Below are 16,703 nucleotides of genomic sequence, written 5' to 3'. Positions count from 1 at the left end.
GAACCATGACCTCTTCAGTGGACTCGACACATTATCTCAACATTATTGATGGTGGTGTTGGTTTGCACACAGTATAAACTAAAGGCAGTGTTGACCCTGGATGAAGCATTTTATAAATATCCAAGAGGGGGAGTGAGGAAGCATTTTATTGCTGCAGGTGTTTGTCTATGCCATTTGTTTTTTGGCCTGTAGAACATTTGAGCGCGGTTGTTTTCCAATCTTTGAACCCGTCCTGTGTCATTCCCCTTGATTATTCTCCTCCCCGGATTTAGATTTCCTTCTTTTTAAATGACAAACGAGAGTGAAAAATCTCTCAAACGAGGAAGTGGAGTAAACAAAGGGAGTGCAGGACCTTTCTGGGAGAGGAACAGATAGCAGCCAGGATGTAATGTTCAGTCATGTTTTATTCCTGATGATGTGACAGACCGGCCGTGTAAGAAGGGTTCAGGTTGTGTGTGCGTTTTCAGCCAACTCAGGGTCAAACGGGATCCAGCGGAGATGCTCATGAAACACTTTTCTTCCCTCATGCCTTTCATTCACCTTTCCCTTCTTTTTTAGATCTACGTTTTTTGGCGTTTTGCTTTGTGAGAGGATGAGTCCGTCGTTCTGTTTGACTGTTGAGATTTATTTTCTACACTCCACTTACTGAAGCACTCCACTGCTGTGCTCTTAAATGGATATGACTTGGCTCAAGTATTGAATTTGTCAACTTGTGGTTCAACTCAAATCTTGAATTTGATTTGATTGTGGTTTACCTGCCAGACTGACAATTAATATTGAGTAGTAACTTAAGAATGAATTGATGATGATTTTTGTTCCGCCTTGGGAGGAAAAAAACTGATCCACAGTTTTCATTATGCCAGGAGACGATAAACTTGAAAAGTCCGTCTTTTGTGATGCAGGTTTTCAGAGCGATCAACACAAAGTAAAATCACTTTGAATGATGCAACACCGTTGGTTACAAATGTTGAAATACAGGGACAAAAAGCTCAGGAACTAACACTAATGCATCATAATCAGCAATAATGTTGGAGCTACTTTTATCCCCTATTTTTATCTTTATTTTAGCCTGAAACAGCTGATATGCAACACAAACTGTTGTCCCCTGGAGTGTTGATGAACCGAGGTCTCGGATGCCAGCTCGTCCCAACTTACTGGTCGCTGCCAAATATCTTAACCCGCCCCCCTAAACTCCTCCCCGCCATGAATCTCAAACCAATTCTTGTCACTTAACCGTGAATGCACTTGTGTAAATTTGAGAATGTTTATTTAACGTAATTTAAAAGTAAAACTACCTTTGTTGCAGAAGTTTTCTTTCCAACAATCCTCTTTTTCTTTTTTTGTCAGGCCTGTTTAATTTTCTCAAATATACACAAATAATCTGAAATAAGGTCTAGAGGTCAAGAGTTGATTTCTGATTCAGATGGCAGCCCTCTTCTGTTCCCTCCCTCCTTGGACAGGGACCAAAATCTGCCATACTTGTCTTTGTTTGTGAAGAGGCCGCTACCAAAAGAGTATTTTGAATACACTGTAAAGATGTAAATAACCCTAGAGTACTATTTAAAGAGAATGTTCAGTGGAAAATGGCCTTTTTGTAAGTATTTCCATGAATAAAGTTTCTATTTTACACTGTGAAGGGCCATGTAAATAAACTGTTCTGTAAAGATGTGACTCTACATGTTTTTGTCCACATTTGTCATTTTAGTGCAGATTTTTTTTTTTTTTTAAATTTGCTATAATGGAAGAAAGGACCAAAACACCCTGAGTGTAAAAACATGTATTAAAATTTTATTTACAGACATGTACAAAAATATTGTCCCTCTTCCTGAAGTGTCCGTGGGCCCTCCTGTTGGTCCACAAATAAATACCAGTACTGAAATAGGGGTCGGGGTAGGAGTGGGTGTGTAGGTGAGAGGCGTTTGGGTATATGAGTCTTAGGGTGCTTGGTCAGCTGGGTTCATCACTCGTCCCATGAACAAGATGGATCCTGAAATGGAGAACACAACAAAAATGAGCTTCAAAACAAAATTATTCGATTTAAAGGATCGTATCAGTGTTTTTTGTAAATTCAACTTCGTAAAAGGCACAAAGTGAAGAATATTTTGATTGTAACATCTTTTTAACTCTTCGTATCTAAGTATGCTGCGTTCAGCCCATTCATTTAACTGTCCCTGTGGTGGTGTATTTCTTTGATATAACCACTAGGGGTCGCCAAATCAGAAATGTTAACATCCTACACATAGGGCCTTTAACTGCAAATGACGCATACTTCATATTGTTGCTGACCATTTTCGAATGCATGCTGTTTTTATTACATTTGGTTGTATTTTTTCTACATTCCAGACTGTTGGTTTTAAGTTTGTTTCTAGTTGGTATGAAAATCATTAGCAGACTTGCTTGAGTCGTGTAATCAATCAGTCACAGAGCACATGATCATCAAGTCTGTACACATTTTTATATTTTTTATTCATTTTGTTATGGTCACCAAATCCCATGAAAATACCAAAACCTGCAATGTGTTAGACTGTCTCACTATACTTAATGGCTTCTCTTCCCAGTCTGGCAGTCCCATTGGGGACATAAACCTTTAAAATGGCTCACAAATGTAAAGCTTAATTTTTTTTTTTTTCCTAAAACAGCTGGCCACTGTAGTTTTTAAAATAATCTTTTGGGGCGTTTTTGCCAGAAAACAAAGGGGAAATAAGGGGAGAGAGAGGATTCAAACCAGGGACGTGGCAGTTCCTGTAATTTTTAGCAAACATTACTCCTGACAGGGACTATTTTCAGCGGTGGAGTAATATTACATTTGGTGCTGTAGAGAGCTGTCGTTCATGTTAATGAAGGAACATGTCTCCCAGAGCAACAGTGTGGCTCACTGATGTGTTTAACAGTGGCACAGAGTAATGAGATATATCAGACACATCTTGTTAGTATGATCAATTTATTGTTGGTTTTGTTTTTTTCATGTGATTTGTTGACATTAAGAATAATATAGAACATTACGTGACTTATCTGCTTTAAGTGCAGTCTGCACTGCATTACCTCCTAACAACAGTGACTAACAAAAATGAATGCAGACTTGATAGATTACACAACTCAAGTATCAAGAGTTTGCTGAAAGATTTTCATATAAAAAAACCTATGGGCATCTGTAACAGTAGAAAATAATCATGAATAACAAACAATACAGCTTTGTAAAATGTCTAATTTTAAAATATGCAAAACTACTGGTACGTTCATTTAAACAGCACCCTCTGTAGGCTGGAGAAGGAAACAGATATATCTACAGTGTAAAATAAATACCTGTGTTAATTTGTCGTAGAAGAAATAAGAACGGCCGGTCTGCCTTGAAAACAGCAGCACGGGATCGTTTGAGTAGCACCATAGCTGCAAGGTTAAGTAATAGTTTTGTTAGAAACCTCATTCCACAACCCTTTATTTATAGTTTGTATGGAAAGTAGAATCATGTTAAAATGACATGTCTATATAACTCCTTACATTAATATGCATTAATACTTTTCTCACCTGTAGCAGCAGCTGCCTTGGTCCCATCTTCTGTGACTTCTATTCTCACTTCATGGAAGGCATCAGACACATAAAGACTCTCCTCCACTGCAGGAAGAAACAGACTGTCAGCTGCTAGCAGAGCTACGGTAATCATTGTGTAACCTGCAGCTAATGGTGCGTTATGCTCTTTATGATCTAGGGTATGTTTAAATCAAAAGTGCACTCTAAAGTGCTTCGACTGGAGCTTTGAGTCTGTGTAATCTATGAAAACCTGAATAAGTCAAAATTAAACAACTATTGACCTGATATTCCAGTGAAGTCCGCTGCTGTCGGGTTAAAGGCGTCACTGATGCCCATGGCGGGAAGCACTGACCTCAAGTTAAATTTGTTTTGCATTCTGAACCTGTGAACACCAGACAGAAACTTGTTTGTACATCATCTCCCTTCATGCTGAAAATGTTCAAAAAGTCTAAAAATCATCTGTAACAGGGCGCATGATCTTAACCTGGGTAGGAAAATGTCCATCTTGGTTCTGCGCAGGCCGGTGTCCCAGGAGGCCAGCTGGCGAGCGGTGAGCTGAGACTCGAGGGAGGACAACGGCGTCTTCCTCTCGCTGGGCAGGACCACCTGCAGGCTCAGGGAGCGGCCCAGGAACGGCAGCTCCAACACGGTGTAGCGCTGATCTGATTCTGTCCTGAACTGACCTGCCGAGGAGGGCAACAAGTTCAGGTGTGCAACTTTTAGCTTTATCCACCGATTTATTTAGTCATTGATCATTTTGCACAGATAATCATTGTTCGCCTCCGTGAGGATCACATTTCTGGTTTTGAGTGGAATATCTCAACACAGTTTTTTTTATACACATTCATGTCCCCTCAGCCTTAGCTGTACTTTGTGTTAGTGCTTATTAGCAAATGTTAGCATGCTAAAACGCTAAACTGCTAAACAGCCGCTTGTTAGCATTGTCATTGCGAGCATGTTAGCATGTTTACATTAGCAGATGTGAATTTCAGCATGTTCTGTGAAGCTAGAAGTCACTGATCAAAGAGAAAAGGGAATTTGTTCTTTCTCTTTCGAAGGACGGATGGTGTCTCTTACCGAAGCTGACCTCTGTAGCCTGATACATCATGGGCACCTTGATGGCACTCCCATCAGAGAGGATGAAGGGCAGGTTCTGAGTGTTGGTGAACAGGAACTGTTTCTGCCAGACGCCCCTGAAGGCCACTGTGTTGACGAGGGCCATCTGCAGCCGGTGGCCCCACCACAGGGCCTCTGCCTGGACCTCGCCTGAGCCTGACAGCTCCCCGCTGCTGCTTCCTGCCTGGAGGGGCCACGTGTCATCTGGCAGGTAACAAGGGAAGAGCAAAGTTTAATGTAAAAGGCATGTGGTCTGCAACTCATCTCTGTCAGCTGTCTCCAGACTATTGACTAATGTGGTCTGACGCAATGAACAGAGGGAAAGCATTTGTAATTACACCCGATATGGGGTTTGGAGGAGGGGATGGAAGTACTGACGGTAAAGTATCTTTAGTGACAACTGTAATTAATACCATGACATTGTAGGTGTGAGAATACATTAAAAATATAACTCAGTCCTCAAACATCTTAGGCACTGGTTCACAACATGGGGGTCTGGACCCCTTGCACAGTAGATTTTATACTTTCCTTTCCTTTTTTTCTGTGAATATTACCTCGAATAAAAAATGCTATCTGAGAAACACTCTTTGGTTGGACTGGTCACAATCTGTAGATGCACTTAACAAAGGATTGCAAGTACATATAGCTTTATGTAAGATGTCACAAGCCAAAACAGTCAGAAACCACTGTGCTAAGAATTAGAATTAGAGAAGTTAAAGCTGCATTAATTATTTTTTTGGTCACTAGGCAGCAGAGGAACTCCACAACAAGCTGAAACACAGCCCTGACACATGATCACTAAACACCAATAAACTAATAAAGTTGTTATAGCTGACATGTTAGGAAAACTTTGTCTATTTACACATCCAACAGAGCCACGTGATCATTCCACTTAAGTCTCCTTTTAGCTCTGGACTGATCTCCATTTACTCCTGAGAAAAATATCTATAAAAATAAAAATAAAGCAGGTAGTGTACAGTGGGTTTATCAGAGCTTGTTTGCTGAAAACAGCTGCCTGCTGCTGCCAGAAACAAGGTTGACGAGTGTGCTAAGACTGAACAGTTAATGTGCTGTAAAACCAAAACAAGGAGCTAAATGAAGCTAAAAAGCTCCATAGAGCTGCTGGACTGATGATAAGATTACACACGGTCATTTAATTCATTTTCAATATAAAGATATTGATTAGTGGAGCTCTAACTGTTTAATAAAGCTGTCTTGCTTACCGTGATTGTGTCCCGTTCGCTCCAGCTGGCCGCGAGTGTGGTTGGGCTGGCTGAAGTTGGCTCGGACCACACTGGCGTTGGCCCAGGCTGCTGCATGTTGCGTGAACTCAGTCAGGAGCTGGACGCCGCTCTGTACAAATAATGTGCAGGTCTGCTGCAGCCACATCCCCTGGCTGGTGTTGCTCTTGTCACTCTGTGAATGCAACAGGAAGTCTTGTACCTGGGCATCTGCAGGACAGGAAAACACAGAGGACAGGTCAGACGTACTGGTGCATTACGAGCTGTAGGACGCTTTTGAAAAGGGAAGGCTTCAGTTTGAACTTTCTTGGCTGTTTAAACCCTTGTTAACATTCTTTAGAAGTTCTTTAGAGGCATCTATCAATCATCTGCTCTGCTTCAACATCTGATCATCTGCATTGTCAAAGAAGTCTAATTCACACCGCTTTGCTGGAAAATGACTTAATAAATGGATTCAACTCAGCAGCCTCTAGCTTGCTTCAGCAGCAACGTAACTCAATTCCCACCATATCCCTGCAGGACTGAGCACAAACAAATGCTCATTTGACTTAATTTGAGCATTGCTTAACACAAGCTCTCAGTCTGCTGAGCGCTGCAGACCACAGGGATTCTTCTCATCTGATAAACAGAAGTTATCATGAGTAGGTAGAAGCAGTCAATTGTAGGCTGCCCCTCTGTCACGCTTGAGCTTTCTCTTATTTTCTTTTTGTTGTTGTTGTTGTTATTGTGTACATATATATATATATATATATATATATATATATATATATATATATATATATATAGACATGCAGGCCAGGAAATAGGGCCACCTTGAGTTGTAATCTCTGGTGCTGACATCATTTTTAAAATTTTAGGAATATGCTGGTTTTCTTTTGCTTTTTGTGTAAACTGCTTACCCCAACCTCTGAACTTAAATATTTCTTTGTATATGTATGTAAGTTATCTCATAATAAACCTAAGAAAAGCAGTCATTGTCAGAAACAAATGAGGATTTCCTATAAGCAGCCACTACATAGTGTCATTTCTACCAAAAGATGGCGTCAAGCAGAGCTGAACTTAACGACAGATTCATCCTCAGTCTGTTTTACTAACTTGCAAATACACGACTTAAGATCTGAAACAATAAGTCGATTCATCGATTAGTTGATTGTCAGAAAATAAAAGTCTTGCTGGTTCCAGATTCTCAAATGTGAGGATTTTCTGATTTTCACAATTTCATATCTTTATAAATTGAATATCTTTGAGTTTTAGGCTGTTGGTCGAACAAAACAAGTAATTTGAAGATGCCAACTTGAGCTCAGAGAAATTGGTGGTTGGCATTTTCACTATTTTCTGACATAATTGGCAAAACAATTGATAATTTCTGAAGCTAATAGTTGCAGCCCTACATGATTGCGATGTTTTAGCTGAGGTTAGTTTAAAATGAACGTCAGACTTTCTTTTGGAGCTGAAATAGATCAGATTGCAGCTGAGGTATCCTGCTAAATTAGAGCCCAATATCATCAATTTCCATCCCTGACTGACATGTGAGATCACATTGTGGAGGTAAAAGAAACAGGAGCTCCAACTCTCGTTTTGTTTGTAGTTAAACACACTGACCTCTCGACCCCGAGGCCGAGCTGCAGGAGTGGTTAATGAGATTAGAGTTGGTGTGGAGGCAGGTATTATGGCTCCAGACACCACTGTGCTCTGCAGGGCCAATAGCAGCAGCAGCAGCAGCAGCAGCACGGCTCCACACCACCTGGTACCAACAGCACTGAGGGCCACCACCAACCTCTCCAGCCTCACTCTCGCAGCATGAGGAGCATGCTAATGCTACCTGAAAACAAGCTCGCCATGTCATTGACATTTGCGATGAATCCTACCGTTCACATTGTATCCGAGCGTCCCCTCCAGCTGAGCCAGCGTGTTGCCCCTGGCGCCGAGCTGCAGCAGCCCCAGAGAGAGGGAGACGCTCACCGGGGACACGATCAGGTTGGAGTTGTTCTCCGTCTCGGTGAGCCTCTGGTAGAGGCTGACGGCGAACCTGGCGTGCAGCTCTCCCATGCTGTCCTGAAGGCTGCCGTTACAGTGGCTTCTCTCCACCAACCAGAAGCAAATGAGAAGTGAAGCCACTGGCAGGCGACACATGTCCTCAGTGCTGCAGGAGGGGACGTGTCCACAGGGTGCAGGCAGGTGGCCCGAAAAACTAAATCCTGCAAGACCAAAAGAAAGAGTGGAAATAACACATTGAGCTCAGTGAGGTCAACCAACCAGGCAACTGTTGACTTTCAGTGGGATCTGTGGTGATAATATGATCGTATTGCAGTGTTGACTGCTGTGTGTGCTGATTTACAACAGTTTCATGTGATGGAATACATAATGCATGAATGTAATTATTTCATGTGGCTTTTGCATACATTTGCTGTATTGTGATTTATATAGAAATCCAGAAAATATTCGTGTTAATTCAATGTTGATTTCAACCATATCGCCCACAACAGGTATATGGGAGCAACACTAATCACTCCCCATATGCAAATATGCAGAAACGTGTCATTTTTGTCTTCTCCGATGAAATGTTATGATGAATTAAACGTCCATAGGACTATTGTGACGATTTTCCGTTGAAGTATCAGCTCAGTGTAAATGATGCCAGGTGCAGCTGCGGGTCCTACCTGCGGACAGGTGAGGTAGTATCCGTTTAACTCCAGCTGTTCTCTCAGACTGCCACCAACCATGCAGCATCTGCAGGGGAGCTGTGTCCTGTCCGACCCCGGCTGTCAGTCACTGAATCAGGTCTCTGCTGTGCCCGGCTCTCTGGGTCGGTCCTCCGGTCGTCTCTTACTGAAGCAGCCTGTAGTCATAAGACCGTGTTTAAAGGGGAACGCTCCGCGACGTGTTTGCGGTCTCCGTCGGCGATGTCCGTACCACTCGTCCGGGATTCCTGCCTCCCCGGGGCTATAAGGAGCCAGGCGGAGGGAGGCATGTCACTGACCAGCAAATCCCAAACCGGGCAGAGGGAAGAAAAAAAAAAAAAACACCCACACACGCGCACACAGCACGCGCGCATGCACGGTCTCTGAAAATGTAATGATATAGCCTGAGTGTGGGGAACTCCTAATAGCCTGTAGAAATACATTCCAGCCAGGAAACAAGTATTTAACTATTTTAAAATGGTCATGAATATCTTATAGTTATGATGTAGGGAGTCAAAATGATGACTTAAATAAATAGATAAAGTATCCTCTACTGTGGCCCAATGTGCAAGAAAACGTGATTAAGTTTTAGGGGACCCTTAAAATGGAGAAAATGTGATGCAGTGCCATCTAGGGTGCCCTTCCAGTGGATGTAACATGATGCAGTACACTAATTGGTGTCGCTAAAATGGAGAAAATGTGATGCAGGACTTTCTGCGTGCTGGCGCCCCTCCGCATGCAGCTGCTGCCCTTTTTATTTGGTGAGAAGACCAGAATCACTGTCGAATGTGTCTGCTAAATACGAAGCGTACTTACAGCTTGGTTGCCGACTTTCCACAACCAGCTGGAGCGAGATTGGCTTTTGTTTTGTTTAGGGGCATTGGGGAGTTGAGGTATGTGGGTGTAATGTTGGGTGGAGGTAAGCCTATATCAAGAGATTTCTGCCCCCACCCCAACACAATGGAGGTGAACATTTCTCCTTTGGCCTCACTGTGGACCTTTTTCAGGACTATTTCTTCAGTAGGAAATATTCCCATGAAAATTGTAGACAGTTAATTCTGTGGATTGTCTGTTCACTTCCATTGGATTGGGCACTGATTATGGAAACATTTGTTGAATTTTAAATGCTTTATTCAAAAGCTGTAAGCACCACAAAGGAAATTACATTCACCTACAAAAAAGGTGCCCCCAGACAGTCTTTGTATTCCCCTTGCAGTGGATTTGTGTTCATTAGCAGGCTGGTTATTGATCGACGTGTTGCATCTTTCTTGAACTTTAACTGGGACTAAAGTATGTTGGCTGAATGCAAAACGCCCTGTAAGGGAACACAAAGTATATGAGGAAAAAAAACTCACTTATTTGTTATTTCTTATGGCATTGATATCATGTTATCAATTTCACACACATTTATTCGTATTTTTTTTATGTTTTAGTTAAGGCTATAGAGTCCTTTTAATGACTTTAAAGATTTAGACAAAATAGTTATTTTCAAAGGTTACACACACACAAACATACACACACACACACACAGAGACTAAGACATCCATTCTGTTATACAAGTCATTTGGGCTTTTGTTGCGATGATCAAAAGACATTTCTGCTCTGCGCGTCACACTGCTGCGTCAGCATTTCTAATTGGTATCCCTCTGTGGAATGTGGACTCACTCATCATGGACATGTAGCTGCTCCAGCGTTTGATGAATAACAGCATCTCCGCCATCAGAAAGCGTTTTATTAATGTCGTGCACAGACATGGGCTGCAGCAAGAAGAAGGCAATAAGTTACATCAAGCCAACAATGGACAAAATATACAATCAAAAAACAAAAAAATAATCAAATCAAGCAAAAGCAAAATTCAAGTTAATTGAGAAACAGAACAGTTCTAATCATCCACGAAGACCCAGAGAACAAGAAAGAAAAGCAAATGATCCTGTAAAGAATCATCTTATTCTCCTTGTACATTCACATGTTACTCTTGCCGTGATACAAGCGGCAAACAACCTCGGAGTGAAAGCAGCCCCACCAACAAAAATCCTCACGTTTCCTGCTTAATGTGTTAGCCAAAACTGCTACACATCTACTCAATCCATTGACTAGAATGAGGTCTTTGAATGTGATTACATTTTAAAGCAACTGCACAGATAAAGCTTTATTGAGTGCGCCACAAGATCTGCTCTTAACAGCTCTTTTAATGTAGTTATTTTGCAGTGAGAGGGAGCAGAGTAAATTAAGGGGCTTTTCATCTAATTCACAAGACAAGAAAATGAAGAACTGTCCGTAGTTAATGATAGTATGCCCTGTATTTCACCTAAAATCAATCTGCTACGGAGCGATCTCCCCTGACTGTCCCTCTTAATTGGGGACATGACAGTCAGCAAAATAAACTGTGGGCATTTTTTCCCATGAAGGAGAGAACATGATTGGTAGCCATCAGGTATTTGCCTGCTTTGTCCAAAGGGGAATTCCAGCCATTACTGGACTTGACTAATTAGTGGAGCCATGGCTTGGCTTCATTAGACGGAGTCGCCACATTCTTTAAAACCCAATGCCCCAACTCCGGACACAGGAATTCGGATTTTTAAGGACTGGGCTGGAGGAGATGAGATGTCACGGTAACTGACCAAAGACAATTGTTTGAAAAGATGCCTCCATAAACAGCAGCTTTCATCTTGGCGGTTGTGAGGCCTTTGGAGGAACGCTATGTTAGAGGTTCTTATTTGTGAAGTAGAAATAATGATTTGTGCTCTCTGTTTCTGATCCTTGGACCAACTGCAAAGCAAGCTGCCGCTGCTCTGAGGGGTCAGGATGGAGGGCAGCTTACTCAACAGTGTCAACTCTGCAGCGTGGAGTAGTGCTCGGGAGGCCTCGGCCCGACAGGACCTGCATACTAAAGACAGTCATTCTTCACTTATCTGTGCAGGTAATTATGTGCACTTGGCTCAGTCTCATTACAACACAGTCACAACTCACTGCTCTTTGAGCTGCCAGTTTACTCCACAGTTGGGTCAGCTGCCACTTGGTTACATCCAGGCCAAGCTGAAGCAGCGACCTGGCATGCCCACCAGTTTGTACCAGGCTACATCCAATACTGCTGTGGTACTGTGACAGAGCTGTCCTGCCCTCACCTGCCTGCTGCTGTCTTACACATTTTTGGCTCTAAGGATGGCAATGTCGGCCTATCTGTCGGTCGGAGTCGAATCGAAAACAATATTTTTGAATGTTCTTAAAACTTGGCAACAATTATTTTTGCTATTGGATTAATAATTAATCCATTAAAGTCCATCCAAGTCCTTAAAATGCTTGATTCACAAAGATATTTGATTTACAATGATTTAAAAGAGAGAAAAGCAGAAAATCCTCTCACTTGAGAATCTGAAACCATTAATGATGAATGACTTAACCGAATAATCGATTTCCAATGCTGTTATTGTTTATATAATTCTCTGATGAAGGCTTCACGCCAAAGCTCGTCAGCAGTTGCATCCATCTATTAAATAATTAGTTAGTGATGTGGATCTTCTGCTGACAGACTAATCAATTAATCAGCTAACTGTTCCAACACTACTACAGTACTTAAAAGTCCCCCTCCACCCAAAAATGTGTTTTGCTTATTGTTACTTCACTTGGATGTTTGACCTTCACTGTGCAGAATGATTTATGTTAAATCTCAGTTTGACACCTGGACGGACGAGCATGATTTTGTGACATCACAACTAGTTTTGTGTTCCAGTATGCAACTTAACTTAACTTAACTTCTTTGAAACTATAAACATCCTCACGTTCCATTTTGAACATTTTAGGCGCACCTCATGACTGAAAGTGGATATTTAAGCATTGTTTGGGTTCAGGAGTTAATCAAGTGATGCATATCAGTTAAATGTCCTTAACAATGATACTAATACCCAACATGTGCATGTCAGTCTGTGTTTCCAGGAGCTTATCATTACTCCATGAGAGTTTTTCCTTCCATGACGAAATGTGTTCATTGATGAGTGTCTGTGTGACTCTGCGATGCCTCCGCCTTCCTCCACACGGCAGCAACTTAATCCCTAACTAACGGAGACTGTCCCCAGGCTCTCCATTCAGGCCGCTCACCCCAGCCCCCTCTCCTTCACCTGACCTTTGACCTTGCAGGGAAAATGATAATGAATGGAGGAAGAGGAGGAGGAGGAGGAGGGGGGAGGGGTTCACAGAGTAGAACCTCACACCACAGGAACTCTCCGTCTCTTGTGGTCTGTGTTTTAAGCTTCATCCAACCAAGAGAAACGCACCTGGTGAAGGAAACAACAGAAATGAAGAAGAAGAAGGCGCAGAAGAAATAGAAGAATAAGAACAAAAACAGCAACAACATTAACACCAGGGGCTTGCGCCACAAAGACAGTTCAAATGAATCACTGTTATCAACCGGCTCGGTTAACTCTGGGTTTTCTAATTTAGCAAAGAGCGCGTTCATGTGAAAGAGGCAGAGTTATTAATTACGAACAATAACATCAGAAGAAGAATAACAACAACAGAAGAGGAAGAAAAAGGACAACCACAAAAGGAAATTTCAAGAAGAACAAAACAATAACAATAAAAGAATATGATGAAGATGAACTAGACTGATGCAAGAAGAAGATAAAGATCAAACAAGAGGTACAAAGGTAGAAGAAAAGAAAAGGAAGAAGACAATAACAAGAAAAGAAAAAAAAGACAAAGCAGACTACGGGCTGTGATTGACTGACTCATTCTGCTTCACCTCCAGTGCCCTACTTCCCTTCAGTCTCCTGGGCCTTTGGGCAGTTCAGGCGGGGAGGGATTAGAGGGGATGCTGGTGTGCGGGGCCGGGCCAGGCTGCAACAACGCCAGCAGCGCTGTGAGCCGGTGTCGCCAGAGTGATCTGCCAGGTACGCCACGGCGGATTAGAGCCACTAGTGCTGGCACTGCGAGAGGGGCGACGTGAGGGGACGTGGCCCACGTAGCCCTCGCCTCGCAGGAGCATGGCTCTGGAGGACCATGGGAAGAATGTTGGTGGTTGTTATTTTGAGAAGGTGGATGGGAGTGTCAACACAGCAGCTGATGCATGCATTCAAAAACACTTGGAGAAATACCCTCAAATCTTTGAGAATTATCTTAAATATTCTCTACTGCAACAAAGCACAAAACAGCCAGGACAAGGTCTTAGGTCATGTTAGTTCTGACAGTGGATCAGTTCAATTGTGGAGGTTTTGGTTTGTAAAGCTTTTAAGAATCAGGTTAGTGAACTGTTTGTAGTTGTAGTTGTAGTAGCATTTTCAAACTGTTTCTGTTGCATTATAGCACCATCTGTTGCTTTCTGGTACTGACGCGCTGTCCTCTGCATTAAGGGTTCAGTTTAGGTCCATGAGGATTGACAGTCATGTTTTAAGTTAGCAAGGGAGTCCCAATTATTAACTTCTTCTTCTTTTAATCGACGAAATATGTGTACAAGTACAAGGAATTTAAATGTACTTACACACAGTTTGCAGAAAAAATATAAATGGACAAACAGCTATACAGACTTACAAGCAGGTGAAAAAATAGGTGTATATATATAAATATATATGCAAAGCAACAATGACCAACAAAATACAATGTATATATGCAAGTCCAGTCTTTCTGTAAATCAATAATAAACAATACAAATAGGCTCAGGAGCCTGGTTATGTCCAGTATAAGCATGCATATAGGATTTATATTTGACAATGATGATGATATGTACATGTTAAAGCACAGTGTGTATTTGAACTGTAAATATATAATTTATAATTTGTCTGTAAAAGGATGTTTTAATGTTACAGGGTGACTGACACTATATAACTATATATGACCTGAATGGAGGGCAGGTTTGCACCAATTATTTTTCTGCAATTCTTTTCTTCTTCAATCTATTAATATGTGTATTTATTTACTTTTGTATTCCAGTATTTATTTATTTGTTGATCAATAGGTTATTTTGAATCCTCCACACTGTTTTTTTGTCAGCTCTGTTTTCTTGAGTCCTGTCTCCACTACAGAAGGAGCAGCGCCCTCTGCTGATAAAAGCGGACAAGAAAATGCTTACGGCACCTGGTATTCCCAGGCGGTCTCCCATCCAAGTACTAACCAGGCCCGACCCTGCTTAGCTTCCGAGATCAGACGAGATCGGGCGTGTTCAGAGTGGTATGGCCGTAAACGATTACTGTTGTCGCACACGGGCTATTTATAGATGCTAAAACATCACCAACGTTTCTTTTAATACGGTGTAAAAATGCTCTGTTGCAAGTCAAAGCCATGTATTCAAAATCTCAAGTAAAAGTACATAAGTAAATACACTCAAAGTACCAAAAGTAAAAGTACTCATTATGCAGAATGTCCCATTTCAGAATAACATATATATTTATAATATCGCTGGATTATAATTGGTGATGTATTAACATGTAAGCATCCCTGATGCTGCAGCTGGTAAAGGTGGAGCTAATTCAACTACTTCATATACTGCTGAGTAGCTTAATCCATCATATTACATCATCATTTATTAGTTGATTCATATTTTTATTTATAAACTGAAATTGAACTCTGCAAAGTAACTAGAAACTGATTTTAGCAAATAAATATTGTGGACTAAAAAATTAAACATTTTGAAGTATAAAGTAGAGTACAATACAGTGGCTACTTTAGCAAATGTACTTGGTTACAGTCCACCACTGTAAAATTGGCTACATATTGCCTAATGACTAGAGCAGGAAATGTGTATCCATCGGCAACACTGCATCTTCACACCGCCTATTGAATGTGATGGCTGGAAATGAGAGCAATTAAAATAGAAGTACAATACAGAGCACAAAGTCCAGACTGCCAAATAAAAGCATGTAGAATGTGTTCACTGGCTCTGTACTGTCCTGTCTCCACTACAGAAGGAGCAGCGGCCTCTGCTGACGAAAGCGGGCAAGAAAAAGCTTACAGCACCTGGTATTCCCAGGCGGTCTCCCATCCAAGTACTAACCAGGCCCGACCCTGCTTAGCTTCCGAGATCAGACGAGATCGGGCGTGTTCAGAGTGGTATGGCCGTAAACGATTACTACTGTCGCACACGGGCTATTTATAGATGCTAAAACATCACCAACGTTTCTTTTAATACAGTGTAAAAATGCTCTGTTGCAAGTCAAAGCCATGTATTCAAAATCTTAAGTAAAAGTACATAAGTAAATACACTTAAAGTACTCATTATGCAGAATGTCCCATTTCAGAATAACATATATATATAATATTGCTGGTTTATAATTGGTGATGTATTAACATGTAAGCATCACTGATGCTGCAGCTGGTAAAGGTGGAGCTAATTCAACTACTTTATATACTGTGGGGTAGCTTAATCCATCATATTACATCATCATTTATTAGTTGATTCATATTTTTATTTATAAACTGAAACTGAACTCTGCAAAGTAACTAGTAACTGATTTTGGCAAATAAATATTGTGGACTAAAAAATTACACATTTTGAAGTATAAAGTAGAAAAAAATACAGTGGTTACTTTAGCAAATGTACTTGGTTACATTCCACCACTGTAAAATAGGCTACATATTGCCTAATGACTAGAGCAGGAAATGTGTATCCATCGGCAACACTGCATCTTCACACCGCCTATTGAATGTGATGGCTGGAAATGAGAGCAATTAAAATAGAAGTACAATACAGAGCACAAAGTCCAGACTGCCAAATAAAAGCATGTAGAATGTGTTCACTGGCTCTGTACTGTCCTGTCTCCACTACAGAAGGAGCAGCGCCCTCTGCTGATGAAAGCGGACAAGAAAATGCTTACAGCACCTGGTATTCCCAGGCGGTCTCCCATCCAAGTACTAACCAGGCCCGACCCTGCTTAGCTTCCGAGATCGGACGAGATCGGGCGTGTTCAGAGTGGTATGGCCGTAAGCGAATGCAACTGATGCATTCAGGCTCTTTATAGATAGTAAAATATCTCGTTCAGTAATCAAAACTGTTGAATATGACTAACAAGTAGTTTTTTTACAAGGTGGGTTTTCCAGCAGGTATGAGCTTTAATTCATGAACAAGAACGGTATTGTTAGCAGGCCGGAAATGTGATGACTCTTTTTTGCTTGCATTGGTTTATCCCAGCAGACAGACATGCTGCATTAT

General features: G+C 41.5%; 1 protein-coding gene and 3 non-coding genes across 4 annotated transcripts; all 4 read right to left on the bottom strand.

The window, feature by feature from the left end:
• Positions 1 to 1,934: 1,934 nt before the first annotated feature.
• Positions 1,935 to 8,018, bottom strand: serpine3 (serpin peptidase inhibitor, clade E (nexin, plasminogen activator inhibitor type 1), member 3). Its single transcript, XM_070915285.1, has 8 exons — positions 7,754 to 8,018; positions 5,868 to 6,095; positions 4,606 to 4,848; positions 4,013 to 4,211; positions 3,810 to 3,910; positions 3,526 to 3,612; positions 3,304 to 3,387; positions 1,935 to 1,987 (listed from the first exon to the last, which is right to left on the bottom strand). The coding sequence occupies exons 1-8, from the start codon at positions 8,016 to 8,018 to the stop codon at positions 1,935 to 1,937; spliced, it is 1,260 nt and encodes a 419-aa protein (XP_070771386.1).
• Positions 8,019 to 14,620: 6,602 nt separating this feature from the next.
• LOC139293519 (5S ribosomal RNA) lies at positions 14,621 to 14,739 on the bottom strand. Its single transcript, XR_011598125.1, has one exon. It is a non-coding gene; the product is annotated as a 5S ribosomal RNA (ribosomal RNA).
• A 760-nt stretch (positions 14,740 to 15,499) lies between these two features.
• LOC139293452 (5S ribosomal RNA) lies at positions 15,500 to 15,618 on the bottom strand. Its single transcript, XR_011598060.1, has one exon. It is a non-coding gene; the product is annotated as a 5S ribosomal RNA (ribosomal RNA).
• Positions 15,619 to 16,361: 743 nt separating this feature from the next.
• LOC139293410 (5S ribosomal RNA) lies at positions 16,362 to 16,480 on the bottom strand. Its single transcript, XR_011598021.1, has one exon. It is a non-coding gene; the product is annotated as a 5S ribosomal RNA (ribosomal RNA).
• Positions 16,481 to 16,703: the final 223 nt, after the last annotated feature.

This window comes from Enoplosus armatus, chromosome 11 (genome assembly GCF_043641665.1).
Source record: "Enoplosus armatus isolate fEnoArm2 chromosome 11, fEnoArm2.hap1, whole genome shotgun sequence".
Lineage (NCBI taxonomy): Eukaryota > Metazoa > Chordata > Actinopteri > Centrarchiformes > Enoplosidae > Enoplosus > Enoplosus armatus.
This window is presented reverse-complemented; position numbering and strand designations above follow the sequence as displayed.